The sequence below is a fragment of the Pseudophryne corroboree genome, chromosome 3, assembly GCF_028390025.1.
Source record: "Pseudophryne corroboree isolate aPseCor3 chromosome 3, aPseCor3.hap2, whole genome shotgun sequence".
NCBI classification, from domain to species: domain Eukaryota; kingdom Metazoa; phylum Chordata; class Amphibia; order Anura; family Myobatrachidae; genus Pseudophryne; species Pseudophryne corroboree.
The window spans coordinates 579,421,563-579,437,344 of NC_086446.1; the positions used below are offsets into that span (position 1 = coordinate 579,421,563).

Genomic DNA, 15,782 nt, shown 5'->3' on the forward strand with positions numbered 1-15,782 from the left:
TTATCAAGCCTTGGAGAGTGATACATTGCATGGTGATAAAGTAAGAACCAATCCCAGCCTGTAACATTGCAGTTGGGAGCTCATTGGCTGGTACTTTATCACTCTGCAATTTACTAGTGTCATTTTATTTTCTAATGTTTGTTTCTGGGAGACTGCAGAATTGGGAGGAGCCCTCTCAGGCTCCAGTGAGAAACAGGCAATTCTAGGGAGCGCATACCAGCTAGCCATCAGGCAGTTGGGGGACAGGATATGATTGGTCACCTCAAGCCACACCCACCTTCCCTTTTCCTATATTCACTTCTGAAAAGAGAACTTGGAATAGTAGTCAAGCGACTAGAAACGGTTAATGTATTTTAGATTTCATTATTTTTAACTTAAATTTCATAACCAAATTAGTTGACCTTTTAAATGTAAGTTATCCATTAAAAGTGTATGTCTAGTAAATTGGCTGTGTGAAATTAAAGAGCACATTGCAATGCAATTCATTATAAAAAATGCTATTCTTATAATGTGTTTGTTATATTCCTCCAATTTCTATATGTTTGATTAAAACATGTCTATCCTGTCACTGCTGCTATGGCTGTCCCTGAAAAGGTTTAACCTAATTTTATTGTTAAAAACAAAAACAAAAACCTGTAATAATGACTTTATAAACCATACTGGGCAATTTGTTAACTGAATTGCAGAATGTATTTGATTTAATAGAGCACATTCAAAATTCCTGCTATATCTTCTCATGTTTCCTGTCATTACTAGAGTGCTGCACACCGTTATGTCCTTTATATGTGCCCTGTATAACCCTGTACACGTATATGTGCCCTGTATAACCCTGTACGCATATATGTGCCCTGTATGCGTATATGTGCCCTGTATAACCCTGTACGTGTATATGTGCCCTGTATAACCCTGTACACATATGTGCCCTGTATAACCCTGTACGCGTATATGTGCCCTGTATAACCCTGTACAGGTATATGTGCCCTGTATAACCCGGGTACACTTATATGTGCCCTGTATAACCCTGTATTTTGTGTTGGCAGGGTATACAATCACACCTGTGAATCCTTGAATGATGGGACTTGCTGCACGTTAGATCATATCCCACTTGTAAGGTAAGAACATAGATGATGGATTGGAGTATAAAAATATAGTTACTAAAAATATTGATTGCTGTACTGTTGTCGCCCATACCAGAGGTCTCAAATTCATTACATATATATATATATATATATATAACACACACTTTTCAACAATCTGCTCCTTGATACTACAATGCAGGCCTGCACATTTTGCCTGGTCTGTCCAGTCTTATTCCAGGCCCGGGCTCATTCATTAAATTAACTTGACTTCCGAGAATATTACAAATAAGCATAAATTCTACTGTAAACTTTACTACAGATCTGCCCACAGGCAGACATTTATTGGGCTTGTTTACATGAATAAAGGCTACCTGCAAATTTGCCTCACACCTTAATGTCTATGGTTCTTTATTTGAGATTGAGTAATTGATTGGCTGTGTTTTCATGAATGCTGGTTCAACCCACTAAATGACTGTTAAAAGTCCAGGATTCCACTGGACAAAGGAAGGGCACTGATTTCTTTCGCCCAAAGATGCCAGAGACCGTATATTTATTATCGAAGCCTCGACTTGCAGACTCCTGACCACACTTCAGGCTAGTTAAGTTTGAGTAAAGGGGGTTGCACACGTAGCGACCAGTCTCAGCGCAATGTGTGCTAGCCCGATCCTAACTAGACCGCAAGGCTCAGTGAGATCCTTGTGATTTAGCAAGATTGTGTCTGCATGCAGGCCAATCTAGAGCTGGCGATAGCGACACGCTGGACCGCACATCGCTATGGGGCATACACATTGAGCTATGCATGCTTAATTTCTAAGTAGTCTAGTCAGATTGCTTAGAAATTAAGCAAAAATCACTACGTGTCTGTGTACCCCCCCTGTAGACATTGCTCATACCTGTATTATGTAAAATTAAAAGTAAAAAAAAATTCACAAATGTATACAAAAGATGTACTTTACAGGGAGGTTTAACTATCAAGTGCAAGAATACAAGCAATGTAATTTTTATTATTATCATGATTTTTTATTTATTACAAGAATGGATAATTTTACATCCAAGTTTTCCTTGTTCTCAGATCAGTAGGCAGAAGGTTTTTTTTTGGTTTTTTTTTCAAAATCATTGTGGTCTTCAGAAGATTCTCTGTAGCCTATGGCTGTGTTCATATAAAACAAATGCTATTACGGCCAGCTGTGTGCCTGTTTAAACCTGTGTATGGTAGTATAATCCATTCATGCCTGCATGAACATAGCCACTCAAGTATGAAGTATGTATATGTTTGTTTATGAAAATAAGTTTTATATTTAAACAAACCTTAAAGTTCGCACTTGCTGTGCGGTCTAGTCTTGGCTGCTTTATTCTGAATGATAGATCTCTCATCTCCATTGTATTTTTGCTCTATGTAAGCAAACAGTAAGCCAATCTGGTTTTATTAAGGGGCCGTTTCAGTTCAGTGCGACAAGTGGAATATTAGGACACACAAAAAGAACACACCTTTTTGTATCCAACGCTCCGCTTGTCATGTCCAAAGCATTACCAGATTCATTGTAAGTGCTTGCTGGATTGCTCCTGAACAGATCACAGCTTGGCAAGAAGGAAAGTTGGATGAAAAATAGGAGGCTTTTTTTTTTGCCTAACCCATTGGGGAACTAGTAGATATATATTTTTCAGCATGCACTGGCATCCATTGATTGGACAGGCATTCCATGGTCTGTTGAACCACAAGCTTCAGCATGCACTTCCCATCAGTCAATGCTGATCTTGTTCCACAACAGTACCAAAAACAACCGCACCTGTATTTTTAAATAAAGCTTCTGAATAAAATCCTTGGTGAAACCCTAGTTCCTCACTTTACTCCTATTTCTTTGTTGTTTATCATAATGGAAATGGAGTGTCTTCTGCAATGCCAACGCAGCTGATGGATGAGATTGAGACCTCCCTTACTTGTTGGCCAATTAGACGTGGCAAGTTTAAAAAAAAAAAAAAAGCCTGTGATTAGCGGAGTATCTAATTGTAGTTTCAATTAGTCCAGATCATAGACAGTCAGCAGCAGTAGAATGACCAGTTATGTTGGCTTTAATCTGGTGGGGGCGGGGGGTTGTTTCTTTTTCCATTGCAATTCAAAAAAACATAATAATTTCTCATTTGCATTATGACACATTAAGGACCGAGAAGATTTTATTTTGTAATAGTGGCAAATGAGGATGTGTGCCTTTTGTGTGGAATTAGTACTTAGTGACAGTGTTCTTGCTAATTTGCGGCTAGAAGTCAATTTACTTTCTTTATTTCTCATTCTCGCTGTGCCTGTTTTAAAAACGTATACAGTATTTCCTTCATATTCCTGGTCTTCGGCAGTGGAGTGAGAGGACCTTGAGTGCCTTAGCAGCAGCTAATATAAATTCCCAGCTTCTCCGTTATAGTATCACTTGGAATAACTACTAGTGCTTGGAAAAAAATTATAAGTTGTATTTTTCCAAGAGGCACAGTAATGAATTTTGCCCTTTTGCCCTTAGTACTTAGAAAGTGTATTTTAAGTGGAATCATTTACGTATTTCTTAGAGGCATATAATAAATGATATGCCCAATTCATTTCTTAAGATTGAGACACTTAGGTGTCTCAACTATATTTTAATTCCTCAACTCATCCATAGTTTTGACCTTGTCTTCATAAATGTAAGTTTGTGTTTCCCATTGAACTCTGAGCAGAATATATTAATATCCTTTCCATTTGCTGTGTGATCTGTTCCCCTGTTTGCTGTTCCCACCACAGTCCTGATGGTGCAGCCTTCCTTATTTAGCCACTGACATCCAGTTCAAGCAAAGGATCCTTTTCTTTTATGGGAATACACATTGAAATATCACTTGTTAAATCAGGGGTGCTGAAAGGAGAGGCTCATGAGAAAGCGGATTTATTTCCTTGCTACTGAAAAGCTTGGTCCAGTGGGGAAATACTGTACTGTAGGTTTGGCAGAGAATGTCACAAGTATTGGCATCCTCCTTGCCAGTGCATAAAATAAAAGGGACACTATTCAGCTCAAGTTATCTTGTGTGAACCAACTACAAGTACCAGGGAAAATGATGCAGCAGTATATAAAGATGGCTCAGCCCGGTAAGCGTAGGTTGGAGGGGAACTGTCGGTGATACAACACAATATGTATAGCCTTTAAGACCCTTCGCTAAGTTTCCCCGGTACCTAGCATCTCGTATATACAATATTTATTTCTGTAAGAGATGTAGGGATACGGTCATTAGGTCAACCACTATTGGTCGACATGCATTAGGTCGACGTGGTCATTAGATCGACCTGGACAAGGTCGACATGGAAAAAGGTTGACATGAGTTTTTAACGTGTTTTTTTTTCTTAATTTTTTGAACTTTTTCATACTTTACAATCAACGTGTCCTACAATTGGGAACGGTAACCTGTGCCGAGCGCAGCAGTAGCGGAGCGAGGCACCTTGCCGCAAGCCATGCGAGGAGACACGATGCAACAATTGGGGTTCCCCGTCACTTTACGAAGAAAATGACACAATTTTTTTTTTTTTTTTAAAAACAGTCCGACCTTGTTCATGTCGACGTAGTGACCATGTTGACCTAATGCATGTCGACCAATAGTGGGCGACCTAATGACTGGCGACCTAAGTGTGGTCGACCTAATGAGCCATACCCGAGATGTAGTATCAAGGCTGTTTTACCGGGATGCGGTCAAGATGCCGGTGGTCGAAATACCGACGCCGGAATCCCGACCGCCACAGTCCCGACATATTTTCTCTCCGTGGGTGTCCACGACACCCATAGAGGGAGAATATAATAGTGTGCCGAGCGTAGCGAGGCACTGTGCCCGCAAGGGGCTGCGTTCCGCTCGCCACCCCTGTCGGGATTGTGTGGTCGGGATTCCGGCGTCGGTATTTCGACTGCCGGGATTCCGGCCAGCGGCATTTGGTACTGATCCCGTTTTACCATTACCTTTATGCTGGGTCTGCAGCTCCAACAAGCAGCTGTCTCGACGAATGGTAAAAAAATACTCCGTTCCTGCTGAGCTTACCAGCAAAAAATTACACTGTGCGTTCTATCCTATGTGTTCTGCATCTGTTCACCCACTACTTACCTGCTGCTTTTCTATGCAGAACAGTGGTTTGGCTCCCCCTAACTAAAAACCCCCCACCGCGGAACACTGCGGCCTGCGGGTGGGACAACGGGATAGTACTAGGAAAACTGAACTGTTCTGAATGTGGGACAGTTGAGAGGTATGGATTATATGTGAGAGGTGCTTGTCCAAAGTGAAATCGAAATTTGTTCCACTTGTAAAGCGCAACCGAATATACTGCGCCATATAAGAAACGTATTAAATAAATAAATTGCAGCGTAAAAATATAGCTTTCTAGTATTTATCGGCTATATTGGGCGGTATCCTATTAGCTGCAATAACTTGATTCGCGATCGTGGCAAAATTTATTGCACCTGTCTCTTGAAAAATCAGCTTATCGCAGGCTGCGCGCTCCCGTTTTTCCCCGCACCTATCCTATTCCAAAATGGCGAAAACGGGATTCACTGAAAATTCTAGCCAGCAAAAGCAGAGGAGTATAGGAGAAAAAGGGGTAATCTGCCTGTATCCCCACAAAAGTCAAACTAATATAGTAAAACATTAGAGAAGTCTGTTAGTGGCCATAATAAAACTTGGGTGTAATTAGGTCAAATGGCCGTTATATGCATGTTTCTGCTACGGGGTACACTGGGCTCCACAAGGATAGACATTGGGGTGTAGAGTAGGATCTTGATCCGAGGCACCAACAGGCTCAAAGCTTTGACTGTTCCCAGAATGCACAGCACCGCCTCCTCTATAACCCCGCCTCCCTGCACAGGAGCTCAGTTTTGTAGTTGGTGCTGCAGTAAGCAGGCTCATAACACATTCAAGGGCAGCAGCTGTGGTAAATGTCAGAAGACATTCACTGCTGCAGCTCCAGCTCTCCCCAGCGGCGCTGTACACTCCCGAGCCCTGGTTGCCGGGTAACTACAGCAGGAGGCTCCGGTTTTCTTCACGTCAGACACACGACGGGGGCTCTCCAGGATCGCCTGGCCGCGCTTCGGGAGGTGGTGAGTGGATCCCCCTTGCGGGACCTGGTCTTTATCGCGATCCGGCGCGGTCAGTGGGAGGCGGGCCGGGCGCGCTGGCGGTGGACACTGTGGCAGTACAGGCGATCCCACTAGATCACCAGGGCATGGGTGCAGGTCAGGTTTTCTCTCTAAACCATTTTCAGTAGCCCACAGTACCCCTTGGTTTTGCCAGCCGGGGGATAAGGCTTAGACCTGAAGCCCCTCACCCAGCCCCAGGGCGCCATTTCCCACAAATGTTCCCCTGCCCTGGAGCTGCATATCTGTCTCTCCCTCACTCCCTGTCAGTGTCTGGGCGCCATTATCTCTCAGCTTCACTGTTTCTGGGAATGCTTGGGCAAATCCCCCTGTGTAAAGCCGCCTGGTTGTCAGTGTTGTGACTTTACAAGACACATAAGTATTCTACCTGCCTTTTTTAGTCAGTGCTAGTTAAGAAAGAGTGCATTTAGTCAGGGTTTCCTAGTACAATTACCCTGTGATATACATCCAGTTCTTACTGTGCAGTGTTATATCTATTGACTATATAGCTTTATATATAAGCTAGTACAGTGCAGTATTATTGTTAGTAATAACCTCTGCATTGTACAAACTGTGACTATCTGTGTGTGCATTTGATAGCTGAGTGTTGTCCATTTCGTGTCTTTCACTCAACTTGCTATCCCTATATTCTATACCCTGAGGGAGCTTGGTGCGTCAGGTTTTATATTGATATAGGATTTTCACAAAGATATACTTTAATACGTATTTTTCTCTGTGATTTAGTCACCATATCTCTCCTTTATCTCTGCTAGTGCTGACTACACTGCGCAGGGGTTTAGGTAAGAGGTATTGTGCTGCTGCCAATTGTACTGTGTTACCTGATACTGCAAGTTATATCATGTCTGCTTCGGAGGGTAACGGTTCTGGGGCTGAACACACTACCGGTGTTGCTGAAGCCACAGGTCCCTATGAGGAGAATATTGCAGCTGTGGGCTCTGGTTCTGAGGGCTCCTTACCTCCCAGTGGGACTGTGGCAACGGAGGTACATAATGACCCACAGTGGGCCGCTTTTTCCACGCTTCTACATACGCTAGTTAATAAACTAACACCCCCTATGGGAACCCCAATGCCGGTACAACCGTATGTGGTCCCTGCAGCTAACCCGCCATGGGCGGACGATTTATCTGCTCAATTGAAGAAGTTGAACCAGTCCCTGACTACAAAAAAGTCTGACCATCGCTCGCCTAAGTCCAAGGGATCCTCTAAGCGAGCGCTTGTCTCCTCACGATCCACTGCTGTCACTGACACCTCGTCTGATGAAGACGGCACTTACACTGACCCCACAGGTTCTGACTCAGATACTGCTGATGGGGAGGGTAGTTCATATGTGGATGGTCCTGATCTTTTGGAGGCTATTAAGTTAATTCTACAGATTACGGATGATCCCGAGCCATCCGTCCCTCCTAAGAAACCAGATAGGTCCAAGCGTCAGAAGGTGGTTAAACAAGTTTTACCTCACTCTGATCACCTAGTGGATATACGTCAGTAACCCTGAGAAAATCCGGGTACGAAGTTTGTGCCTCAAAAGAAGATGCTGGCTCGCTATCCCCTCGCACCAGAGCTGTCTAAAAATTGGTAAACGCCTCCTCCAGTAGACTCACATGTGGCTAGGATGGTGGTTTCCTCAGCTCTACCGTCACGTCTCTAAAAGAGCCTACGGATAAACATGTGCAGGGTTGTCTTAAAGCGATTTACACCCTCACGGGTGCTGCACAAAGGCCCACTATTGCAGCAACATGGGCTGCAGAGGCTATTGAAGCATGGGCCTTGGAGTTAGAAGCTGAAATCTCTTCTGACCATGCTAGACAATGCTTGTCATATATTGTCACAGCTTCTCGCTATATTAAAGAGGCGGCTTCTGATGCCGGTATCCTAGCAGCCAAGGCCTCTACTACGTCAGTCCTGGCTGGATATTCTGTTTGGGGAGGACTTAAATAAGATAGTGGCTGACTTGGCTACTGCCAAAACTGCCTGTCTGCCAAGTACCGCTCCTTCTGTGTCAAAGGCTAAAGGTACTTCCTTTCGCCCCTTTCGTCCTTCAGGTAAAGCAAAAGGTCAGGCGTACAACAAGCAGGCCCGCACTTCCAAACCTGGTAAGCCAGAGCCAAATAGAGCCTGGCCGGCCCGTCAGCCAGCTTCCAAGGCCGATAAGCCTGCCGCATGACGGGGCGGGCCTCCCCTGAGGGACCCCTATGGTATACTCAGGAATGGTTGAAGACCACTTCAGATGCCTGGGTACGGGAAGTCGTCACTCAAGGTTACGCTATAGCCTTCAAAAACCGACCTCCTCATTGATTTTGCCAGACAGACGTCCCGTTGGACCAGACAAAGGCAAACACACTGCATTCGGTGGTACAGACCCTCCTGGATACAGGAGTTGTAGTACAGGTCCCTCTTGCGCAGAGGGGCCGGGGGTACTATTCTCCGCTGTTTCTAGTCCCGAAACTGAATGGGTCCTCCCGCCCTATTCTCAACCTCAAGGCATTGAACAGGTTTGTGAAGGTTTCCAAGTTCCGTATGGAAACCCTTCGTTCTATAGTTCTGGCTTTGGAACCTGGGGACTACATGGTCTCCCTTGAACATACAGGATGCTTACCTGCATATTCCTATAGCAGCGTCACATCAGCAATACCTGAGGTTTGCTATTGGCAACCTCCATTACCAGTTTCGGGCGTTACCTTTTGGTTTAACAACGGCTCCGCGAGTCTTCACCAAAGTAATGGCGGTGATGACGGTGGTACTCCGCCGTCAAGGGGTCAGGATACTGCCGTATCTGGACAACTTGTTAATCCTGGCAAATTCCCCAGAACTTCTCCTACGTCATCTAGATATGACGGTCCGGTTTCTACAAGCCCACGGGTGGCTCATCAACTGGAAGAAATCCTCCATGATCCCTGCTCAGAGCATGGTGCATCTGGGAGCGCTACTGGACACTCGCAACCAGAGGTTGTTCTTGTGTCAGGAGAAAGTCCTGAAGCTTCAGGACAGGATTCGTTGCTTCCTTTCTCGTCCGCAAGTGTCGATACATTCGGCGATGCAGGTGCTGGGCCTCATGGTATCAGCATTCGACATGGTGGAGTATGCTCAATTCCATTCTCGCCCCCTCCAGAGGCTGATTCTAGCCAAGTAGGACAGCCTGCCTCACCGGATCAGGACTCAAATGATCTCATTGACTCCGGAGGTCCGTCTGTCGCTGCACTGGTGGCTCCAGGACCAACAATAGTGCAGGGGCCGTCCCTTCTGGATATCCAACTGGGTCCTGTTGACGACAGATACCAGTCTAAGAGGTTGGGGTGCGGTGATGGAGCAACACTCCCTTCAGGGTCGGTGGACCAAGGAGGAGTCCCTCCTCTCAATCAACATTCTGGAATTGCGGGCGGTCTTCAATGCATTGAACCTAGCCCAGCATTTAATTCACAACCGTCCTGTTCAAGTGCAGTCGGACAACGCCACCACAGTGACTTACATAAATCATCAAGGCGGCACTCGAAGCCGTCTGGCAATGAAGGAAGTCTCACGGATTCTACATTGGGCGGAACGCCATCTACCGGCCATATTGGCAATCTTCATTCCGGGAGTCCTGACTTGGGAAGCGCACTTTCTCAGTCGTCAGGACGTGCATGCCGGCGAGTGGGGCCTCCATCCAGAAGGGTTTCAACTCCTAGTGGAAAAGTGGGGTCTTCCAGACGTAGATCTGATGGCGTCTCGACACAGTCACAAGGTTCCGGTCTTCGGAGCATGGACAAGGGATCCTCATGCAGCATTCGTGGATGCGCTGGCGGTGCCGTGGAGGTTTCTGCTGCCGTACGTGTTCCCTCCGGTGTCACTCCTGCCCAGGGTAATTCGAAAGTTCAAGCAAGAAAAAGGAATTCTGCTTCTCATAGCTCCAGCGTGGCCCAGACAGCACTGGTTCTCAGACCTGCAGAGCCTATCGTCAGAGCGTCCAATTCTACTTCCACAACGCCCAGACCTCCTCGTTCAGGGCCCCTGTGTCTACCAGGACCTAGCCCGGCTGTCTTTGACGGCGTGGCTCTTGAAGCTTCCGTCTTAAGGGCTAAAGGGTTTTCTGAGGCGGTCATTCAAACTATGTTGCGGGCCCGGAAACCGGCTTCGGCTCGGATTTACTATAGGGTCTGGCATTCTTACTTTGTTTGGTGCGCATCTAACAATTATGACGCTTCCAAGTTTAGTGTAGCCAAGTTGTTGGCTTCTCTTCAGCAGGGCCTAGACTTAGGCCTACGTCTGGCATCCCTCAAGGTTCATATTTCTGCCTTGTCGGTGTGGTTTCAGAGAAAAATTGCGACATTGCCTAATGTGCATACCTTTACTCAGGGTGTGTTGCGTATCCAACCTCCCTATGTCCCGCCTGTGGCTCCTTGGGACTTGTCGTGGTTTTGGAGGCGTTACAAGAGTCTCCGTTAGAACCTCTTGGTTCAGCTGATCTTAAGTGGCTTTCCCTTAAGGTGGTGTTTCTGCTGGCTATTGCTTCAGCTAGAAGAGTGTTGGATTTGGGTGCCTTGTCCTGTAGTTCCCCATATCTGATATTTCACCGTGACCGGGCGGTTCTTAGGACTCGTCCCGGATATTTACCTAAGGTGTTTTCCTCGTTCCACCTTAAACAGGAGATTGTGGTTCCGGCTCTTGTTTCTCCTGATCTGTCTCCCAAAGAGAAGTCTTTGGATGTGGTACGGGCTCTCTGTATCTATGTGAAGAGAACTGCTTCCATTTGGAAATCTGATTCTCTCTTTGTACTGTTTGGATTTCACAAACGGGGCTGGCCTGCTCACAAGCAGACTTTGGCCAGATGGATTAGAATGGTGATTGCACATGCTTATGTGAGGGCTGGTCTGTCAGCTCCTACTCGCATTACGGCCCATTCTACTCGGTCTGTTGGACCTTCTTGGGCGGCCCGCCGTGGTGCGACCCTTGAACAATTGTGCAAGGCGGCTACGTGGTCATCAGTGAACACGTTCATAAGGTTCTATGCCTTCGATACTGCCGCTTCCTTTGGTCGCCGGCTTCTTGTGCCCACTACAGTGCGGCCCCTCCCATAAGGAACTGCTTTAGGACATCCCCAATGTCTATCCTTGTGGAGCCCAGTGTACCCCGCAGCAGAAAACGAGATTTATGGTAAGAACTTACCTTTGTTAAATCTTTCTGCGAGGTACACTGGGCTCCACAAGGCGCCCACCCTGACGCACTTAGCGTCTTTGGGTTGGTCTCCTGTCGTGAGAGTGTGGTGTATGTGGCTACTAACCATTGTCGTCTCTTTTCCTGCTACTGCATTGGGCTGGTTAACTAAAAACTAAGCTCCTGTGCAGGGAGGCGGCGCTGTGCATTCTGGGAACAGTCAAAGCTTTGAGCCTGTTGGTGCCTCGGATCAAGATCCTACTCTACAACCCCAATGTCTATCCTTGTGGAGCCCAGTGTACCTCGCAGAAAGAGATTTAACAAAGGTAAGTTCTTACCATAAATCTCTTTTTTTTTAAATGTGAAAAAAATTAGAGAGCTATTTTTTATTTCTTTTGCAATATGAGTGCACTCATTAAATTTGGGGTACGTCAAAATAGGTAGAAGTATAATTTTGGGTTATTTTAGGGAAGTTTTAAAAAAAAAATTGGACATGGACCGATAACTCCCACCTGCAAGTCTAAAAACTTGTCCCAATCATAAAGCACTCCAATATACCTGTTCCATACATTGTACCCCAATTTTCATTACTTTGCATTTTTTGACCCCAAAAATTACATGTCATTAGTGGCCAATTAAAAATAAAAACTTCTTAGTGCCTGATTAGTCCCTGATTCTGAAGCAATTCCTGACATTTTAACCTTAAAATAGGGATTTTGCAATACTTACGGTACCACCTGCTCAGGGATGGTGAGCAGAAATCCGCAATAAACCCTATGGAGACTTGTCAACGATAACCTATCACCGCTAATAGGATACCGAACTATCACATTATCGATAGTTTATTGCGAAACCGCGTTATCACAGCTAATAGGATACCACCCAATGTATGTAATTACCATATGGTGTGTCCAGGTACACAGGTACTTGCTTTTCTTTATTCCTAACGTAGTATCGGGCCCAGTGTTCGCTATTGGCGATCATCTGCAGAACTTTTAATTTGGACAAGACTATCATTCCCATGCAGGCAGTGGCATATGTTCGTACCAGGCGCCTGGAGGCGAAAGTCGGGAGGTATGTATGTATGTATATATATATATAAATCCAAGAACACCCTTATCCTGCGCTGTAAAATTGCTGCCCTCTGAAACGGTCCTTCTGTTAGCCAGGACCAAACTAGACAACCTCCAAAAAATGAATCAGATGGCTCTAATACTCTCTTCCTTACTTAACCAGCAATGCAATTGACCACATCAATGAATAAATTGCACTTTGGGAGAGCACACAGGAGCACACTTGAACTTGTGGTCCTCTTGTGGATATATATGAATCCTTTTTTGAGATTCTCCCTGAGTGGGGCTATTTTTCAGATTTTAATGATTAGACCCTCACGAATTAAGTCTCTTAAATTTTAAAATTGTCATACAAACCTGTACTGGTAAATGGTCTAAGGACCTGAAGATTTCTATGATTGTCAATTTTGGATTGTATAGCTGTATTGATCATCCCTCTGAAGAAGTCCATTAAGGACGAAACGCGTCAGGGTGGAAGACCGAATACATACCATTCATTTCATCATCTGACACTAATCATTGCCATGTGTTTGTGAAAGAGTCATCACTTTTAGCAATATGTGCTTTTAATAAATTGATATTATTTATTCATTGATGTGGTCAATTGCATTGCTGGTTAAGTAAGGAAGTGAGTATTAGCGCCATCTTATTCATTTTTTGGAGTATATAAATATATATATATATATATATATATATATATATATATATATATATATATATATATATATATATATATATATATATATATATATATCATTCATACACACACACACGCACACACTGGGTGTGATACGCTTTACCAGCATTTGGGATGCTAGCAGTCAAAAGACCGACCGTGGCATCCCAAAGGAGAGAATCTAACCCAAACCCTCCCCGGTGGTGCCTAAACCTAGCCCCTCTCCTAGCAGCCTAAACCTTACCCTCTCCCCCCTCCCACAGCCTAACCCTCCCCGGGGGTACCTAAAGGCTCCGCAGGTTAACAGTACAGTGGGGCGCATACGTATGATTGAGTTGCCAGGTGACGGTATACTGGCTTCGGCATTCCTGCTTTTGTCGGAGTTATGGTGCTGGCATTTGGCCGTAGGTCAGGATTCCGGTGCCGGGGTTCTGACTGCTAGCATTCTGACCGTTTATATATGTAGCACAGTGTAAGGGTTCAAGCGACCAATGGTGTCCCAAACTATAGTGCACACATTATTAAGAAAAGTGTACGTATAGGATAAAAATAACAATAACATTTTATTCTAGCACAGTATCTAAGAAACAAAGTAAAATAGCCTACTAAAAATATAAATCGAACTAAAAGAGGAATCAGTCCTCAACTAAAATAGCAGGTATAAAAAATATATTCAAGTTTAAAAATTAGAAGAAGCTTAACTCAGTTAGCAGGAGGTTACAGAGGGAGAGCCCTATATATTATATAATCAACAAAATGGTGTACAGGTGCGCTGGTCAATGTTCAGTTTCCACTTAGAAAATGGAAAAGAATCCTCAAGGTCGTCAAAACTCTGGGATATAGCACTGGGTTTATAGCCTTTCAAAAACTGCTGCACCCCTCCTGTAGAAACTCCAGACTCCTGGAGTGAGATACTGTAGATACAGAAACAGAAGGAGAGGGCGCACATAGGGGGTAATTCCAAGTTGATCGCAACAGGAAATTTTTTAGCAGTTGGGCAAAACCATGTGCACTGCAGGGGGAGCAGATATAACATGTGCAGAGAGTTAGATTTGGGTGGGTTATTTTGTTTCTGTGCAGGGTAAATACTGGCTGCTTTATTTTTACACTGCAATTTAGATGGCAGATTGAACTCTCCACACCCAAATCTAATTCTCTCTGCACATGTTATATCTGCCTCCCCTGAAGTGCACATGGTTTTGCCCAACTGCTAAAAAATTTCCTGCTGCGAACAACTTGGAATTACCCCCATAGTGCAAATCACTTTTATTTAAAACAGGTAAAATCCCTTTAGCAAAGGATCCACATTAACACATTGGATCACTGTGACATGGAATCCACATTAAATGAATGAGACTCGTACCCGTGTGGACTGGTTACCACATGATGTATACAAAATGAAAGCTCCAATCTCTCCCTGCCGGTAAGAGCTGTGCTGCACTGGGAACCGGGAGCTCACACCGCACCAGCGGCTTATGGGACAATGCCACGGCTCGTCGGGACACCAACACAGGCTGAAGGCACAGACCGGTGGTCAGCTTGGAGGCGGGTACGTCTAGCAAGCCATGCCTCTACTAGTGTGTGTGTCTGTCCTGAAGACGAGGGCTCGTACCCAGAAACGTCAATTGAACAGCACCAGATTTTTTACACTTGTTACAACAGACTCCAGAGTGCCGCCATTTGTCTACAACTCTCTCTCTCTCTCTCTCTCTCTCTCTCTCTCTCTCTCTCATATATATATCTCTCGCTCTATCTATCTATATATATATATATATGTATATATATATATATATATATATATATATATATATATATAATCTCTCTCTCTCTCTCTCTCTCTCTCTTTCTCACACAGAGGGGTAGCCTAGTAAGTGCCACAAAGTACCCTAGATGTAGACACACTTGTCAGGGGCAGGCTGCACCATGCAGTGAGGGTACTTTTCTTCCCGAGTGAGTCAGCCCTACAGGTACCGTGCATTATTTTTTCCCTGGGAGCCACAATTGCCTCCGCCAGGAGCCGCAGCAGGTGCCTTCAGTCCCCTGGGACCCGCCACCTCTGCCGTTCAACGGGAGCCACAGCCTTCAGTCCCCTATGACCCGCCACCTCTGCCCGCCGTCGGGAGCCGCAGCCTTCAGTCCCCTAGGACCCGCCACCTCTGCCCTCCGCTGGGAGCCGCAGCCTTCAGTCCCCTGGGGCCCGCCGCCTCTGCCCTCCGCTGGGAGCCGCTGCCTATGGTCCCTTTGGACTCGCAGCCTCTGCCCTTCGCCGGGACCTGCTGGTTCTGTCTCCTGGGACCCGTCGCCTCTGCATATGTGAATAATGCAGACCACGAAGGGGGACCCAGGTGAAATAGCAGGCTACATACGGAACGGGGAACAATGGAGGAAGTGCCCCCTGTGGTGAATGATGCCCGGCGGCGAATGACTCCATTGTCTCCTGCAGTTCCGCCTGTGCATATAAGACTGGGGAAAAAGGTATTCAGTAGTACACAAATTCAATATTTGCAATATTTCCTGTGTTAAATACTTCTGCTCTCTAAATGTAAGAAATTCATGCAGAAACGGGTTGGGTTTTTTTTTTTTTTTGGGGGGGGGGTTTGTTTTACATTTTTCATACTTGACCATTCATGTGGACTATGATTGGGAATAGTAACCTGCCCGCAGCATGGGACCAGGTGCA

The 15,782-nt window shown here is 45.3% G+C and overlaps 1 protein-coding gene across 2 annotated transcripts in view; it reads left to right on the forward strand.

Moving 5' to 3' along the window:
* Positions 1–15,782, forward strand: part of LOC135056348 (transmembrane protein 150A-like) — a 333,474-nt gene that overhangs the window by 179,647 nt on the left and 138,045 nt on the right. For both annotated transcript variants that reach the window (XM_063961396.1, XM_063961395.1), the window contains exon 3: positions 1,041–1,112. In XM_063961396.1, the coding sequence (XP_063817466.1) occupies positions 1,041–1,112 (72 nt within the window). The remainder of the gene's footprint in view (positions 1–1,040; positions 1,113–15,782) is intronic.